This window comes from Coffea eugenioides, chromosome 6 (genome assembly GCF_003713205.1).
Source record: "Coffea eugenioides isolate CCC68of chromosome 6, Ceug_1.0, whole genome shotgun sequence".
In the NCBI taxonomy this organism is placed as follows: domain Eukaryota; kingdom Viridiplantae; phylum Streptophyta; class Magnoliopsida; order Gentianales; family Rubiaceae; genus Coffea; species Coffea eugenioides.
In genome coordinates, this window is record NC_040040.1 from 17,695,297 (window position 1) to 17,712,908 (window position 17,612).

Genomic DNA, 17,612 nt, shown 5'->3' on the forward strand with positions numbered 1-17,612 from the left:
CGTAAATGTTTGCATAGGTTTTCAAAATGAGTTTGTGTACAAATCCTATCACCAGTATAATCATTTCCAAATCACCTGTTTGGCCGTTCAAATTCTGGGCAAAAAATAAAATAAGGTAGTACCATATAGGCTATACTATAAAACAAAAAATAAACTCAAATGAAGTGGCACGAACAGGATGGTAAACTTTTGGCTTTGTAAGTGTGTCACTAGTAACGTTTGTTGGAACAAAATGTAGTCACTAGTAGAGCAAATAAGGATATTAAAACAATAAATGTAGACATTAGCACAAGCAAAAGCATAATAAATTTTCTCTTTCATTTGTGCCTTAAAATTTATTATGTTTCTAAAATTTATGTTAGTGTTTACTTTTATTGTTGGGAAAAATGCACTTTTCATCCTCAAAGTTTGGGGGCTTGACCAATTTTATCCTCAATGTTTAACCCCAAACACATTTCATCCTCAATGTTCCGTAATTTTGACCAATTAAGAACAATTGACGGGAAATATCCAATTGACCGTTACAACCAACGGTTTTACCCAACAAAAAATGGGTAAAACCGAATGGAGCTAACTTTAAAGGAACAAAATGCAACGGACGGACGAAAAGCTCCATTGTTGTCCTTTTTCCCTCTGCCCTTCAACCCCAAAATTTTCTTGCCAATCTTTGCAGCTTTAAACATTCATCCTCAGAGCATCTGGCAGTGGAGCTCCCTGTGCTCTCATTTTTGCCTAAATGAGGAGCAGAAGTTCTGAAGTCTCCAGTGGTTCATCAACTCCATTCTGCAAGTGTGGGTTAAGAACAAAAATGAGCACCTGTTGGCGCGGCGAGAATTCGGGAAGAAGATTCCTTGGTTGCTCTCTGTGGCCGGTAAGAAATATTTGTCTAAAAATGTTGGTCCTTCAATGTGTTAATTTAGCTAACTAATTTCTGAGAAATGTCATTATTGTTATGGTAGAGACCCGAGAGATGCAGGTACTTTGAATGGGTTGATGAGCCAATTTGTCCAAGAGGGAGAGTTCTCATTCCTGGTTTGCTGAAAAAGACTAACAAAATGGAAGAACAAGTTGAAAGAATGCGTAAGAGGGAGAAATTTTTTATTATAATAATTGTGCTTTTGGTGGTTTTGCTAGTACTGAGTTGGAGCAGTAAAGGCGAGGAAAAAGTAAAGGGAGGCAAGTTGCTGCTAAGACTGGAGTGATTTTGGTAAAATTGCAGAAGAAAGAACATTTTGAAGCTGGCTGTGTTTGTTGTTGGAACGAGAGTTGCATTTTTTCCTATGAAGTAATATCCAATTGCAGGGTATAGAAAGGGACTTATTTTGTTTGTACAAAGGTTCCAAATGAACTCTGCAATTTATGTAAAAGGTGGGATTTAGGAAGGGAAATGTATTTGGCAACAATGCAATTTATGAACTCTGTAATTTATTTTGTTTGTAAAGCTATGCGTTGAGTGTAAGAAAATGGTCCTTGTCAAAGTGTTGTTCATATCATAAATATAAAATGGGTAAACAACAAAAAAGCCCCCTGTGGTTAAGCAATCATACATAAAAGCCCCCTGTGGTTTCATATCATACCAGTCGATACCCCGTGGTTTGAATTAACATGAAAAGTGGACGGAAATCGGCAAAACAGACGGAGCTGAGTGAATAGACGAAAATACCCTTTTGATATAAGCGAAAATTTGTTAAATAGCCTGAAACCCGCTTGCGGGTTTCCCCCTTATGTAAAATGACTAAAAGCTGCGTTTCTGTTCTATTTATATCAAACACATACTCTCAAACCCTCACCTGAAGGGTGAGGATGAGAGGGGAGGTTTGCTGGGCATCCTAGGGCCCTCCGATGGGCATGTGCAACTCAACGCAGCTTGCATGTGAAAATTTTTTTTTTTTAAAGTAAACCGCCTTGTAAGCAGATGGAGAGGTAATTGATAATCCTTTGCTAATAAAAGAATGTTAAATAAGGAATCGGAGGGCATAAGAAAGCAAATGTGGGAGGCAGTGGGGGACAATATGCGGAAAGGAGCAATGTTGAGAGAGGAATTCAAGAAAAGCAAGTAAGTTTAAATAGCCTGCCTGAAACCCGCTTGCGGGTTTCCCCCTTATGTAAAATGACTAAAAGCTGCGTTTCTGTTCTATTTATATCAAACACATACTCTCAAACCCTCACCTGAAGGGTGAGGATGAGAGGGGAGGTTTGCTGGGCATCCTAGGGCCCTCCGATGGGCATGTGCAACTCAACGCAGCTTGCATGTAAAAAAAATTTTTTTTTTTAAAGTAATTTGTTAAATAGCCTGAAACCCGCTTGCGGGTTTCCCTCTTTTTTTCGTCTATTCTCAGAGTCCGGGGTGGGGTTTTGTCATAATACTTACAAACTGAGCTTGTTTAACCTATAAAATGGCCATGAACTGATAAACCACATGTACTGATAATAAAAACAGATGCAAATAAACCACGCTAGAAAAAAATGCAAATAAACCAAACTGGCAACTAAGCTGAAAACCAAGATTGTCCCACATGTACTGATAAACCAAGTTGGAAATAAATGCAAAAATACAAACAGATGAACATGAAAACAGTTGCCATATATGTATATCATAACTTGGCTTGAACAAAAGCAGCTTGGCTTGAAGAAAATTCAGCATGTTGTTTCTCCTATCACAGTACTTTCTCCTTTCCCTTCGATCTAGATGAACTAGGAACACTTAAATCTGCCTTGCCAGCAGCAGCAGCATGCATATGAACATCTCTAATCCTGAAGGGCATCTGTACTTGTTCTTTAGTTTGTGTTCTGGGTTCCTTGGTGCTATATTTCACTTGAGACCTTGACAGCCCAAACACTTCGAACATATCCTGGTCTACTTGATCTGGGGCAGAGGATGTTATGTCAATCTCAACCAGTGGCTCAGCATCCTGTTGATGTTCAATGTTTGAATCATCATTACAAACTGCAGCTGCAACTCTTCTTGTATGTCTATGTCTCTTCTGCACAAAACAGTGAGGTAGCAAAAATCAAATTGCATAAAGACAGAAAAATCAAAAGATGTAGCAGGTTTTTCTACCTTTTTATTTGAAGACTCAGCAGCAGGCTTCTTGGTTTTCTTTGTTCCCTACAGTTTAAAAGGAAAACATGTCATTTATATACCAAATAGCAAAGATAGCTGTAACAAGTCATCAAAACAACTTACAACTTTTTTTCCATCTTGGCTAGCTGGATTGTTGGTAGAAGCAGCAACTTGGCTTGAACTAATATCAGTTTCTGCAACTGCAGGATCTTGAGCATCTTTGAGAAGCTTGCAGGACCTCATATTATGTCCCCTTTGATGACAGTATCTACACTTGTTAATCTGTCCCACTCTTGTCACCTTCTTCTTAGTTTTTTCCTTGGCTTGTTGAACCTCCTCTGCACTTCTCCTTCTCAGCTTTTTAGGCCTTCCAGGTGCTCTCCCATATAAGGGTGGTAAAGGACCTTCACCAACATCAGTAAGCCCCCATTCACTTTCTCCATTCATGGGACACACTGATCCTTCATAGCACTTCATATATGTCTCCACTGTATACCATTTTGAAACATATAGCAGAGGATCCTTTTTAGCCATCCACAATGCAGCAATGGCATGGGGACAGGGAATACCTGTTAATTCCCATTTTCTGCAAGAGCATGTTTGCTCCTTGATGTTCACTGCATATTGGTCACCATATGGGCAACTGACTTCATAAAGATCATCATTTGACTTGAATGGAAAACAGTCAGGTGCTCTATCTACATTTTTCTGCATAATGTGAAGAATTCTGGGGCAATAAGGATAAGTCTGCCACTTCTCTTTGGCCAGATCCCTATTTTTTTGCATTCTCTGCATCATGTACAACCGTATTGTTTCAAACATTTCAATTATTGGCTTCTCCCTAGCATCAAGAATTTTGCTGTTGAAGCACTCACAGATATTATTCAATAACATAGCACATTTAGGATGAGTGCTAAAATAAGCTCTGCTCCATTGACTTGGTGGTTTGCCATCAAACCACCTGGCTGCCTCTATATCAATTTCAGCCATTGCTTCCATTCTGCTACTGAATTGAGCTGGTGTTGTTGCTTTGGCAACAGTCCATAACGCTCTCCTCAAACCTTCTCCTTTGAAACCAGCAGATGAAAAGTTATTGTGCAAGTGTTTCACACAAAATCTGTGGGCTGCATTTGGAAAAATCATATCACATGCTTCAATTAGACCTTTTTGTTTGTCACTCATTATTGTCCACTCATAATCCTTTTCAATCTTCAAATCTTCTTTCAATAGTTTGAAGAACCAGCACCATGAGTCCTTACTTTCACCCTCTGCTGCAGCATATGCTATTGGAAAAATGCCATTATTAGCATCAACTCCAACAGCTGCTAGCAAAACTCCTCCTACTGATCCTTTCAAAAAAGTACCATCTACTCCAATAAATTGCCTACATCCAGTTAGGAAACCATGCTTCACTCCAGCAAAACAAATGTACAGCCTCTCAAATCTGCCTTTCCCTGTTTTTGAGTCTCTAAAGCCATTAACAGTTTTCATTATAACAGTGCTACCAGGGTTGGATCTTAGAATTTCATGCATATAAACTCCTAATTTGCTGTACTGGTCCTTTTCACTGCCCTGAACAATTTTCATTGCTTTTCTCCTTGTCCTATATGTTTGATTTTTTGTGAAGGAGCACCTATTTTCTTTCATTACTGTCTTCCTAAAATGCTCCAAATCTAATTTAGGATTACACCTAAACTCTTCACAGTACTTCTTAGCTACCCATCCAGAATGCACAAGAGGATTATGATATGTAAAACCACATGTGTGATTATCTTCAAATGTTCTTATTTGAATAGTTCCATCCCCACTTAATTTTCTAGCATATATAACCCAATTACATTCACTATTTCTGCATCTAGCCCTCACCCTCACTCTATCTTGTTTCACAAACTTACAAGGCCTGCCTTGTTTCACACTATAATTATGTACAGCAGTCTTGAAAAGTTTCAGACTTGTGAAGGACATATACAGCTCTAATTTTGGATTGTCAATATGCTTAGGATCAAAAGTACGAGACCTCAATTTAGACTCTTCATCATCAGACTCATGAATGCTTTCAAAATCAGATTCAGAATCAGGAACCTGTTCTGTTTCATCAGAATCAGGAACCACCTCTGCTTCATTCAAAGGATCAGGAACCACATTTTCTTTCCTGTGATTATCTACTCCCAACCATTCAGCATTTTTGTCAACATTATCATGAAATATACCATCATCAGCATCATCACCTATTTCATAATCTGAATCAATAGCTGAAAAAAAAGTCTCATCACTTGCGTCAGAATCATTATCACAATTATTAGCAGCACACCTTCCTTGACCTTCATCCCTAATATTATTGTTACCATCACCATTTTGGAGTTCATTTTCTGTCTCATCTACCTCATACGGATCATAACCAAGTTGTTGCACTAGAATTTCATGAAAAGATACTTCAAGATATAAGTTAACTTCCTTAGTTGGTCCAACCTCCCCCTTAACATAACCATTTAACTCCCTACTGCTGTCTATCCTCCTAAAGGTGTTATTTTCCCAACCATAGTACACCTTATGACCATATACACCAGCACTCTCAGTTAATCTATCCACTTCAAAAACACTTAGACCTATACTCTCAACATAGTCAAACACACACAAATCTCCACCTTCGTAATGGGGATCAGGAGTATATGAAATGAGGCCTCCATGGTGACATCTTAATGTAATAAATGTGCTGCCCGTTTCTGGTTAAAGAAAAGAAAATAATATAGATCAGACTCTTCAGGAAAAAAAAATGCTTCATCATTTCAGCATAACAAATTGTTGACCCACACAAAAACTACCAAACAAGGACCACTTTCACTTTTTCCATACACATGGCCAGATACACATGGCCGGCAAAATATACCAAGTATTATTGTTTATTAGTCACTCTCACCACAAATTTATAGTCAATCGGCAACTATCATCAGACATAAGGGACCACATTCACACTATAATAATCAAACCAAGACAAATTTTTTGATTTATTTATACCTCATGCAAATGGCCAAATCTGGAAAAAAAATAGCCGTAAATTGTAGTGGGGAAACAGTACAAACACAAGGGACCACATATCAGGTTTCCTTCTCCAAAAAAACACATATCTTTATGCAATGTAGTTGTTGATTTTGGGTATAAATACCGTAATTTGGGGGTGGACAAATGTGGAGCTCTTTCTTCCGCAATGTCATATTTTTCTTCACCTAAAATGCTCCACGGATGCCGTCTATGCCCTCCTTCTTGCTAGCAGATTCTCGAAAAGTGGATGGAAAGATTGGCACAAAAATTTTTAGGGCTGACAACGGAGAAGAAAGAAGGAGAAGACAGAAGCTTTTTTCCTTTCGTTTTGCTATTTTGTGCATTTTTGTCCGTTAGAAAAAATGGATCCATTCGGTTTGACCCGGTTATATTGGGTATAAAGTTGGATCTAACGAATTGTGCTTCTCACGTGCAAAATTCCGTCCCAATTTTTGATTTGTCCTCCAATTCCCGTCAATTGTCCTTAATTGGTCAAAATTACGGAACATTGAGGATGAAATGTGTTTGGGGTTAAACATTGAGGATAAAATTGGTCAAGCCCCCAAACTTTGAGGATGAAAAGTGCATTTTTCCCTTTATTGTTTTAGTGTTTATGTTTGTTGTACTAGTATCTACACTACATGGTACAGTTGAGGCTGGTATTTGTAGAGGCGCTCCTTATCTATCAAGTCTTAACTGTACAACAATAATAGCAGACTGAGCAGTCGGAAACTACGAATTACAAGTTTTTGACCAAAAAAAGGAAAAAATAGGAATTGCACGTAATGGATTACGCAAGGTTCTTGACAAGTATGAAGCAGATTTCGTCCACTCTCTGCATTCATGTGCTGAGATACCAAAGAGTAAATACCCAAACAAAAATAACGATCAATAAAATTTTCTAGTATCTCTTAATTAACATATAACAACAAAGTTTGATGTCCCTTTCAATTTCAAGTGTCAAGAACGAACTTTGCTTTGTGCTTTCAGGATTAGATGTTGACAAGCAAATTTGTTCTTTTTATATCTCTCTTCCTCTTCTATCCTTTCAATCACATGATTACTTGTTCTTTGACGTTGTAGACTAGTATTTATTAGTTAGGCAGGCATGTCACTCCAGGACTATATAAGGAGATAATTACCTGTTCAAATTTGTTCACCCCAGACATTCAGGAAAAAAGAAAAAGGAAAAAGATGGCAGATTTGTTCCTCAATCAGGCAGAGCAATACTCTGTATCTAGGCCGAATTATCCACAAGAATTGTTCCATTTTATTGCATCCAAGACACCCCACCATGACCTTGCCTGGGATGTGGGCACTGGCAGTGGCCAGGCAACATTATCTGTAAGTACAATTTCTCTTGTCTTCGCCATGTGCAGCAACTCTTTTTCTTGCAATTAGAAAGGCCAATTAAAAGCCTGAATGCATTCTATAATTTATGTTAAATGATTTCGGCTAGCAAAGATATTCAAGAATGTAATTGCCACTGATACTAGCCAAAAACAACTTCAATATGCTCCCAAGCTCCCAAATGTTCGATATCGGTCTACATCTCCAGCCATGTCAGCAGAAGAGCTCGAAAGGGATGTTGCTAAACCAGATACTGTGGACCTGGTGACCATTGGCCAAGCCATCCATTGGTTTGATCTTCCTACTTTCTTCCAGCAAGTGAAATTGGTACTGAAGAGACCTCAGGGAGTAATATCAGCTTGGTGCTACACTACCCCACAGGTGAATGATAGAGTTGATGCTGTGTTTACACAGTTTTACTTTGTTGATTCCAGGCCTTATTGGCACCCTGGAAGAAATCTGGTGTTTGACAAGTATGAAAGCATGGAATTTCCATTTTTGCCAGTAGATGGAGCTGAGCAAACTGGGCCATTTGAATTCATAACTGAAAAATTGATGGATTTGGATGATTATCTTCGGTATGCAAAATCAGGTTCAGCATATCAAACAGCACTGGAGAAGGGTATCGATCTCTTGAGCGAGGATGTGATTGAGGAATTTACGTCTGCTTGGAATGAAGATGGCAGCAATCAAAAGAGCGTTAAATTCCCTGTTTATCTCAGGATTGGCAAAGTGGGAAAGTAAATTATTTGGCTTCTCCTGGGTTCATACTTCATAATAGATAATTAATCCCATATCATTTGCTGGCGGAAATTAAGGTTAAGGCCTCAGTAAATTTAGCTTTTGTCCTCTGTCACCAGACATTTTCTTCAGTGGAATGGGTTAGGTTTTATCGCTAATTGCACAATAGATATTTAACCTTTCTCTGCTGCTCTTCAATTTCCTGCATCTGGATTTCCACTTTTACAAATAGTATTTGAAAGAGACTCAAAACAAGTTCACAACCACTTTTTGTCTGGTATCCACGCTTTTGTATAACTGTTGCAGTAATATTTTTCATGAATTCTTTCAAACAATGAAATCCAACGGACCTGATGGTCGTCAGTGAATAACCTCTAACGATGAAAATGTGTACTTAAAGAAAGAAATATAGGAATGGGATTAAGCCAAGGGAAACTTAAAACTTTCACAAAACGAAGTTACACTCATAAATACTTAATCAAATTATGAAATTACTTGGTTCTTGCAATTAACTTGGTTTTCTCTGTTGGATGTTGTCATTGATGAACTGAAGGAGTTGACCAACATCATTATTCAATGGGTGAAAACAACAGCAAATTGAGACAGGGTCAACATGATTATAAAAATGTATAGGACAGCAAATCAAATGAGGAAAATCATGAAATGTGGAGGACAGGGTCAACGTGGTTATTCAAGAAACATGTCATTTTGGCTAATGCTTTAACCAACTAAGCAATAATATGTTAATATTGTCCCCCATCAAGTCAACACTCGATTATAATCACCATGCTGTTAATATTTTTGATGCTGCGTCCCTCTTATTAGTAAAACATATGTACATGGTGTTTTCTAAAATGTACAGAAATTAAGCATTTAATTGCAACTTCCAGCTGATATATGTACAGAATATACTCGAATTAAACCAGTCCAAATCAATCTCATCCGTGCATGCGTGAATCGATTTTGAAAGTCCCCATTAAAAACTTTATTGCATCCAAGACACGCCGGCATTGGTAATGGACAGGCCGCATCATTTGTGAGTAGCCTTTTCTTCCATAATTAATTGTTTTCACACCAATGGCTTTTGCTTTCCTTCAAGAAAGTAGAAAGCCTGGTTAATCAGTAGATTATAACATAATTTGATGAGTTTCAGTTAGCAAAGATATACAAGAATGTGATCGTCACTGATACCAGCCAAAAGCAGCTTGAATTTGTTCCTAGGCTCCCAAATGTGCAATACAAGTGTACATCTCCAACAACGTCTGCTGAAAAGCTGGAAAAGGATATCCCCAAACGAGCCACCGTCGACCTTGTGACTATTGGCCAAGCCATCCATTGGTCTGATCGGCCCAACTTTTACCAGCAAGTGCAATCGGATCTCAAAGCCACGGGGAGTTATAGCAGCATGGTGCTACACTACCCTACAGGTGAATGCTAGAGTTGATGCAGTTTTCAATAAGTTTTACTTTGTTGATTCTTGGCCTTACTGGCACCCTAGCAGAAACATAGTCTATGAAGACATGTATGAGAGCATTGAATTTCCATTTTTCCCAGTTGATGGAGCTAAGCACACAGGGCCATTTCGATTCATGACTGACAAATTGATGAGTTTGGATGATTTTCTTGCTTATGCAAAATCGGGTTCAGCATATTTATCAAACGGAATTGGAGAAAGGTACAGATCTCCTCAACGAGAATGTGATTAAGGAATTTACGTCTGCTTGGCTTTGAAGATGGGAAACAATCAGAAGGTTACTAAGTTCCCTATTCATCTTTAGGATTGGTAAAGTGGGGAGATGACTATTAAGCTCAATCAGAAGTATATATGGTGGCCTCTCCAGTCTACACTGCGTTGCTACTCCCTGTTACCCGGCACCATAACCATCAAACATGAGAGGTTGCAATTGATTGTTCTCACCATAGACCTTCGCCATGTGAATGGGGGTTAAATAAATCAAATCATGTTGAATTGCAATATCATTTCTGTTGACAATGAAAAGTCACCTTCTGAAGATCATTGCAGGTTCTGTTGTTTCACTTTTCTTCGTTTACTGATACCTGCATTTTTTCCATAACTTGATGCTGACGTGTTTGTTTAATGCTTAGTACAGACTACGGAGTAAGATTCTTCATGAGTGTTCTACAAGATTTATCATGAGTACCTTATCAGATTAAGAAAAGAACAGTAATATCTTATTGTTGCCATTATGGTTCGAAGTCTCGGCCGAGTCGTCACCGTCTCGGCCCCTACCGATACGATACCGTGACAAAACGATACCGAAATACTTGACTCGCCGAGAAATCGGCCGAGTCGTCACCGTGACGGATTGACTCGGCCGAGTCACACCGAGTTATCCCGAGTCAAGACGAGAAATCAGCTGAGTCACACCGCGACGGATTGACTTGGCCGTTTCTTTTGCTATTTTTTAATTATTTTTATTTAGCATACTTTTTTATATTATTAACAATTTTTAGAATATTAAATACTTTAAAATTTGCGTCTCACCGAGACCGCGACTGATATGCCGAAACCAATGTCGAACGTTCCGGGCCACGACCGCGACCGCGACCGCGACCGCGACTTTGAACCATGGTTGCCAATGATCTATAGGACAATGCATGCAACACGTTTGCATTTGCATAGGTCTAACAATAAGTTTGTATACAAACCCTGCCACTTGCATAATCGTTCCAAATGAACGTAATGAATAGTAACAAACTTTTAGGCTCCTAATGAGGGATTAAAGGTAACAAAGCACCTTATGAGCTGTAAAATAAGGTAGCATTATACAGGCTATACAATAAATTGTCAACCCCAAAGACAAGCTAAATTCAAATGACGTGCACTGATAAAAACTTTTCTCTTCACTCTTCAGTAGATTCTTATTTTGGAATGTACAGATTCTTCTTTTCCATGCTGGAGATGAACTTTCCAGTGGAAATCAATTCATCGGGGCCAGTTTCTTCAGTAGATCATCAATTACGTATCAGTAAGCTGCATCAGTTGGATGCATGCTATCCCTGAATAAGTACTGGGATTGGGTCCTACATACTGGGGTGATGGGATTACACAACTGAGTGACTTCACGAATTGAACCTATTAGTTTCAGAGAATCCTATCGTGCATTAAATCATGTGATTTTGGCATCCGTTACCCGTTATTGATGACACATACATAAGCAAGTTTAAGTTCATGCCATTGCCATATCTTTCAGGTATTTTTTAAAATCATGTCCATCAATTGATTGTAGGTATCTAAGTAGAGAATTTCGCTCTGTTGAAGTTTTGCTTGTGCTTGTTGCAGCAACTTTACCAGTTCCTCATTGTAAAGTGAAGCATCTGAGTTGACATGTTCTATACATGTCCTCTAAAAAAAACGAACAGTCATTGTTAATGGCAAACAGCCAATTGAACCAGCTACCACCATTTTTTCGCATCCGAGGTCGTATAAATCCTGTATCACCACAGAGGTTAAACTATAGTGGAATATTTACTGATGGACAAAATGATCAGTATCATCAAATTTTACAATATATTTATGCTTGTGTGGAATAAATTTATATACCAAAAGTATAAGACAAAGGATATGGAGCAAACATTCTACAGATGGTAGACTGTTTGATACTGATAAAAGTAGTTTGCATCACCAAATATTTTTCAGACGCAAAATGTATTTCCTTTAAGGAAAGTGCACCAAAAGTCATCAAATGATTCAAGTATATATATAGACACACATATTCATGGAAGTATCATGTGTATCAATTCAACCATTAAACTTCTGAAAGTGTTTGATTTTGGTCAATCCATTATTTTGCCTCCTTTACAAGAAAGAACTGAGGTAGACAAAGAACAGCATAGTGTATGTCGGTCTGAGACAATGGAGAAAAAATTAGTAAAATGATTAACCAGTGCATCATCTAAGAGTTCAATGGGTGATTTCCACAAAAAAAAAAGTGTTTCATGGCTTTAAATAGTTTGGTGAATACTGGTGTAATTTAACCATTTCTTTTGGGCGTGCACAAATCGTAGAAAAGATTGGAAGCATGACTAACCTGAAGAAATTGTTGCTGACTCGTTAACAAAAAGTTTTGGTACTCACTTAAGGTGAACTCAAGTTGTCTGTTAGCATGGCCAAGGTAGAAGTTGAAAAGGAAATCAACAGTTCCACCATGGATGATCACTACAGCTTCCCGAACAATTCTTTGAGCACTTTTTTGCCTACAATCCTCTCGAGCTTAGGTAAGTAATCCCTTAAAAATCGGGGTTGCTTCGACGTTGGAATTGCATTGGTAACACTCTTAGTTTGATCATCAAATCCTGCTGCAGCCGATGACACCCGAAAGCAGTTCATCATCGGATAAGTTTCTCCGCAGAGAAGGAGGAATAACATCTTTGAGGCCTTGTGTGGGCAAGAAATGTCAGGAAGGAGTTTTTCGTCTGAATACCTTCCGGTAGGAATGTGACGTGTGAAATTAATGCCATAAGGAGCATAGTTGCTTCTGGGTATAGTAGGTATATAGTTGTTGCTGCCTGTATCAACAGCTGAATTACCAAAAACCAAAAGGGCTGTACTCTTTGACAGTTTTAGGCCACTGCACTCGTGAGTTAATCTGCTGAAAACCTGCAGAAGAATAAGCCACGAAAGGCGGAACTTAAGTGCCATGCTTGACAATGATCAATTCTGAAAGATGAACAATGGATGGATATTTAACTTAACTATCTAGCCATCGCTTGAAAATCCAGTGTATTGCATGTTTTTTCACTATTTTTCCGGATACCCAATATTTCGCAATGGATTTTCTGTCTCATTTTCTGTACCATTCTCTATCCTACCTTTTATTATATTGCTATTTCACCTTCATATCATATTTTTGGTTCCAGCAATCTTCCAGTTGTACTCCTTTCTATGCCCTCCTCCTGTCAGTTGTCACACCGCAGCTCCATCCGTGGTAAGGATTCATTGATAGTAAACTGTCCAGCTTTAGCCAGGATTCATTCAAATGCTACAAGAGTTTATTTATTGAAACACAACTCTTTTTGTTCAATTTTATGATGGATTTAAAAGAGTGCAATACACAGCAGAACATACAAAAATCACTCCATTCCTAAAAAATACATGTAAGCTCCATCAAAATTCCACTCTGACAATTGCTAGATCACTCATATGACATCTCAAGTTTTAAGGCAGTATTTGCAAAACTTTGTTAATATTTGGGGTAAGGTAACACAAGGTAATGGTGCCAAGAAATAGACCACCACTTCTAGCATAAACAATATTTAACAAGTAAGAAAACGGATAAATCACAACTTAATAAGTATATAGCACTAATTGCCGATGAAGATCATGTTCTACCTTATACCACCATCATGAGTTCATCCTTCTATTCTCAATCAATAGGTCAGTATAAGAAGTGTCTTTCACTTCCAACTCAATACGTGGACAATCTCGTCTAAATAGTGGGTTGCAAATTAGTGTGTGCAATGACATTCAACATAGCCCTCGTTGCTCAACGGTTCAAGACACAATAGCGACTAATCAAGTAAAATGATCATATTTACAATATAACAATAGAATATTCATCATAAATGATCATTTATCTCTTAAACAAAATAAGAGTTTGTATTATAGTAGATTTAAAAAACACAAGAATATCAATTCTTATTTTTCACCTAGTCCAGATCCAGCATAACAGCTACATGGAATGTCACTACAACAAAAATGGCTTTTCCTGACACGCCTAAAAGGACACTTGCTGGTTTTTGTCATTATAGCATTTCTATCATGACACTTATTATCAATTCAATAATATATACTTTAATTTTGTTTTATTTTATCTGATATAAAAAAAATAATGTGTCTTTAGATTCCCTATCATGACACTTGAAAAAAAATGTGAGATACACCAAAAAAATTTAAACATAAAATGATGTTGTTTGATTTTGGCGGAAGATTCCTTCGCCAAAACACTTGGTGAAATTTCAAAACTTTTATTTTGCAAGCCAGCGAAATTTTGGTTCTTCTCATCTCTCTCACAAACTCTCTCTCTCGGCAAACTCTCTCTCAAAACTCCCCTATTTTGGTTCTTCCGTCTTCCGCTTTCGCCGCCGCCCCACTCCCCTATTTTCAGTTGCTAACTCGGCCGCTTCTCTACCCTGTTCGGTCAACCACAACACCTGCACCAATAAGCCTTCGCTCTCTTTGCTAGGACAAAAAGAATAAGAAAATAGATACTCGTGCTCTTTCCTTTTTCTTCTTTCCTCTGAAACCCATCCCCATGCTTCTCCTTACTGACTAGATATTCAGGTTGAGCGTGCCGAGGAGTAGAGTAGGCGAAGGTTGCCGCTATCATCTCACTGCAGTCCAGCCACTACAGCGGAAATCATCACTGTAAAGTTTCCCACACTCTTGTACCTATTTTCCCCCTTAATTGTATTGTTTTCTTCTTTGTCTGCAATCATGTCGGTTATGCTTTACTTTCATCTTGTTAATCGATTTTAAGTGGCTGGAATTGATCATAGGTTTGAGTAGAGCTTTAGATTTAAAATCAAGCTCAGGCCGTATAAGGATTTGATGAAAAAGAAATTTCAAAACTTTTCATGCTCACTACCTATTTGTCGGAAGGTTCGAATGAAGAAAGAAGAAAATTTGCAAGGAAGCGAATAAAGGGATGAGAAAGTAAAGACAAGGAAAGAGCGTAATTCTTCTTGAAGAAAACAGGGACACGAATCAAATTCCTTGGAACCAATGCCCAATTGTGAGGGAAAGGTATGCAGCAATTATACGTAAATAGTACGCAATTGTAAAGGTTCAGAAGCAATGAGCCCATCACTTTCATATGCCTCCAAATACCCTTATTCCTTATTATAGTGGATAGATCATGGATGACAATTTGATATTGCCATGCTACCTTCAACTTTTTCGAGGGAATTATTTTTTTTTGTTCAGATTTTTTCTATTGAGAAATTTATCACTTGTATTTTTCCCTTTTACTAAGCAAGCAACTCATTACTCGTGCTAAAGAAATTATTATTGTGATGTTGTAAGCTCCTATCTAACTTAACTACGAAATATTATTATCCAAACACAATCAAGTAGTCTTTCAGTTTAATAGCAGACTTTATTTCCTCTAAATCTTGCAGTAGAAAAAAATAACATCTACGTGGGGGCAGTATGCTCTGTTTGCTTGTCATCATATACCCAAGTAATTATGTTACTCAGTACATTGCTTAAGAAACCGTATTGAAATGTAAAAACTTCATTGTCACTTAATTGGTGTACATTTTCTGTAACTATGATAATACTTTGTGCTGAAAGATAAATTTTGTGTGTTTATACATGAGGCAGCAGGTCCATTGAATACAACTTGGGACTCCAGAACTTCGAAAGAAGACATGGAAGATATGTGGATTCATCCCAATGTTAATAAGGAATGGATGAAGTCAGGAGAGAAAAAGGGAAAAGTTCGATTTTCTCATGACACAGAGAGGATGCCTTATCTTTCCCATGTGGAACTAAGGGTGAGATATTGTTTATACAATACGTATTTAATGACTGACTATTGAATGTTAGCCTTTTTCTTTAATTTGATCTCTCTTTGGCAAGTGAAGGGTGAGTTTGCTGTACTTACACATTTCTGATTCCGAAATGATTCCCTTTGGATTCAGCTGAGTTGATTACACTTTGTGAACCATAGGTTGGCATGATTTAGTTGTGTGACCACCATGTTACTGTACAATCTACTTTCAGAGTACGTTGCATTAGTGTGAGATTGGTCTGTGAGTTTATGCATTTTATAGAGTGTTTCATCTCAGCCCAATGCTCGTTTGCAGCTGCTGTCGATTAGACCAAGTTGTGTTAAACTTCTCAGATTGTAGTGATAAACTTTTTGATTGTCAGGCTCCAGGAATGGTTCAATGATGAGGGAACTCCAAATTCCGCTACTAGGAAGTCACCATCTTGGAATTGATGATACCAAAAATATTGCAAGAGTGGTACAACACATGCTTATAGATGGTGCTCTTTTGCAAATTACTGCAAGGAGATTACGTGGTTCTCCTGAAAAAGTTGAGTTTCTATTTGAAAATGGTATCTAGTTGTCACTCTACATCTCTTTACATTCACCTTGTTATGATCTTCATTTCGGACTAATTTCTTTGTGCTAATTGCATATATATTCTTCATGAGCTTTTCTTCTCCAACTTGAGAAATGGTCCATCAGTTTCTCAGAAAGTCGAAAGCCCTCTCAAAACTATATGCTTTGATTTTTTCTGAATTTTTATTTGGGGATGTTTAAAAATGAAAGGTAAGAGAATTTGAATGGGGAAGAATACAATTTACAGGGCAAATTTATGCAATAATTTTGCATGTAATATTTAAATGATGTTTTAGGAGAATTAACTTTGTTATAGTTAGCAAATTGCTGGATTTCTCCAAATACAAAAATTTACAGTATTTGATATGTTTACTTACGATATAGTCTAGATGTGCCTCGGTGCTTCCTCCAAAGTTGCATATTTAGACCAATTTGCTTCTGCTTTATGATTGAAGTGGACATTTCTTTGCATTTAGAAGCTACATTGCTTTAGATGCATCTCAGTATGCTGCGCGTCGACTAACTTGTTGCATTCACTGTTTGGATAGGTGGGAGTATATTGGCGTCACTTGGTTCCTTTCAGCAAATGTGGTTTTCAAAATCTGAGTAAGCTTTTACATCTACTCTACCTTTCAATATTCAACTTTTCTCCTTTTTTTCTCCCTATTTTCAGTCTGTTTTATCTCTCGATTAACAGGTTTGAGGAACATGGAGCTTCTAATGTTCAAAGAAAATGCCCGTAAAGTACTTTACTGGTGCAGACAATTATCACATTAGACATAAATTCATGGAGCTGACTTCACTTTGATTAGTTCGCTGACGGTATGGGTTGCTCGGTTTTAATATCCTGCTTTATAGGCGCCCAAACAATGTACTATATATATTTACTATACCTCTCGCGAATCGTTGCTAATGTTGTACAATTACGTTACCTGACTTTTAGTTCAACAAATTATACTTGTTAGGGAATCTTTCAAGTTTGTACTTGTTATTGACTTTTAGTTCAACAAATTATATTTGAGCATTGACTTTTGCTTTTAGATTACTATATGCATTCTGTTCTTTGGGATAATTTTACAAGTCCTTTGGGTTTTTTGATTGACGGAATGTATAGCAGGGAGCACTACCCGCAGGTTGCTTCTATATCAAAAAAAATAAAAAAACTCCTGGCAGTTAAAAGTGTCAGCATAGCTCCGTTAAAAAAACTCCTACTTATTACTAACTATCGCTATCCTGACACTTTCGATTATCAAGAAAAGGAATTTTCGTTGGCAGATGAGATGTTATAACATCATAGTTTTTCTGACACATTTGAATACTACATA

At 37.6% G+C, this 17,612-nt stretch overlaps 1 protein-coding gene, 1 long non-coding RNA gene and 1 pseudogene across 2 annotated transcripts; 2 read left to right on the forward strand and 1 right to left on the reverse strand.

Annotated features, from left to right (window-relative positions):
• Positions 1-7,283: 7,283 nt before the first annotated feature.
• LOC113776247 (putative methyltransferase DDB_G0268948) lies at positions 7,284-8,345 on the forward strand. The gene is made up of 2 exons (XM_027321364.1): positions 7,284-7,451; positions 7,563-8,345. The coding sequence occupies exons 1-2, from the start codon at positions 7,298-7,300 to the stop codon at positions 8,195-8,197; spliced, it is 789 nt and encodes a 262-aa protein (XP_027177165.1). The 5' UTR covers positions 7,284-7,297; the 3' UTR covers positions 8,198-8,345.
• Positions 8,346-11,136: 2,791 nt separating this feature from the next.
• Positions 11,137-12,857, reverse strand: LOC113773730 (annotated as a pseudogene).
• A 3,284-nt stretch (positions 12,858-16,141) lies between these two features.
• LOC113776369 lies at positions 16,142-17,332 on the forward strand. The gene is made up of 3 exons (XR_003468998.1): positions 16,142-16,258; positions 16,836-16,893; positions 16,985-17,332. It is a non-coding gene; the product is annotated as an uncharacterized LOC113776369 (long non-coding RNA).
• The last annotated feature ends 280 nt before the right edge of the window (positions 17,333-17,612 follow it).

Bases quoted from the DNA above. Each gene is read 5' to 3' on its own strand.
- LOC113776247 (XM_027321364.1), top strand. From the start codon at position 7,298: ATGGCAGATTTGTTCCTCAATCAGGCAGAGCAATACTCTGTATCTAGG. The intron at 7,452-7,562 runs GTACAATTTCTC...GATTTCGGCTAG, and splicing joins CCAGGCAACATTATCTGTAA to CAAAGATATTCAAGAATGTA.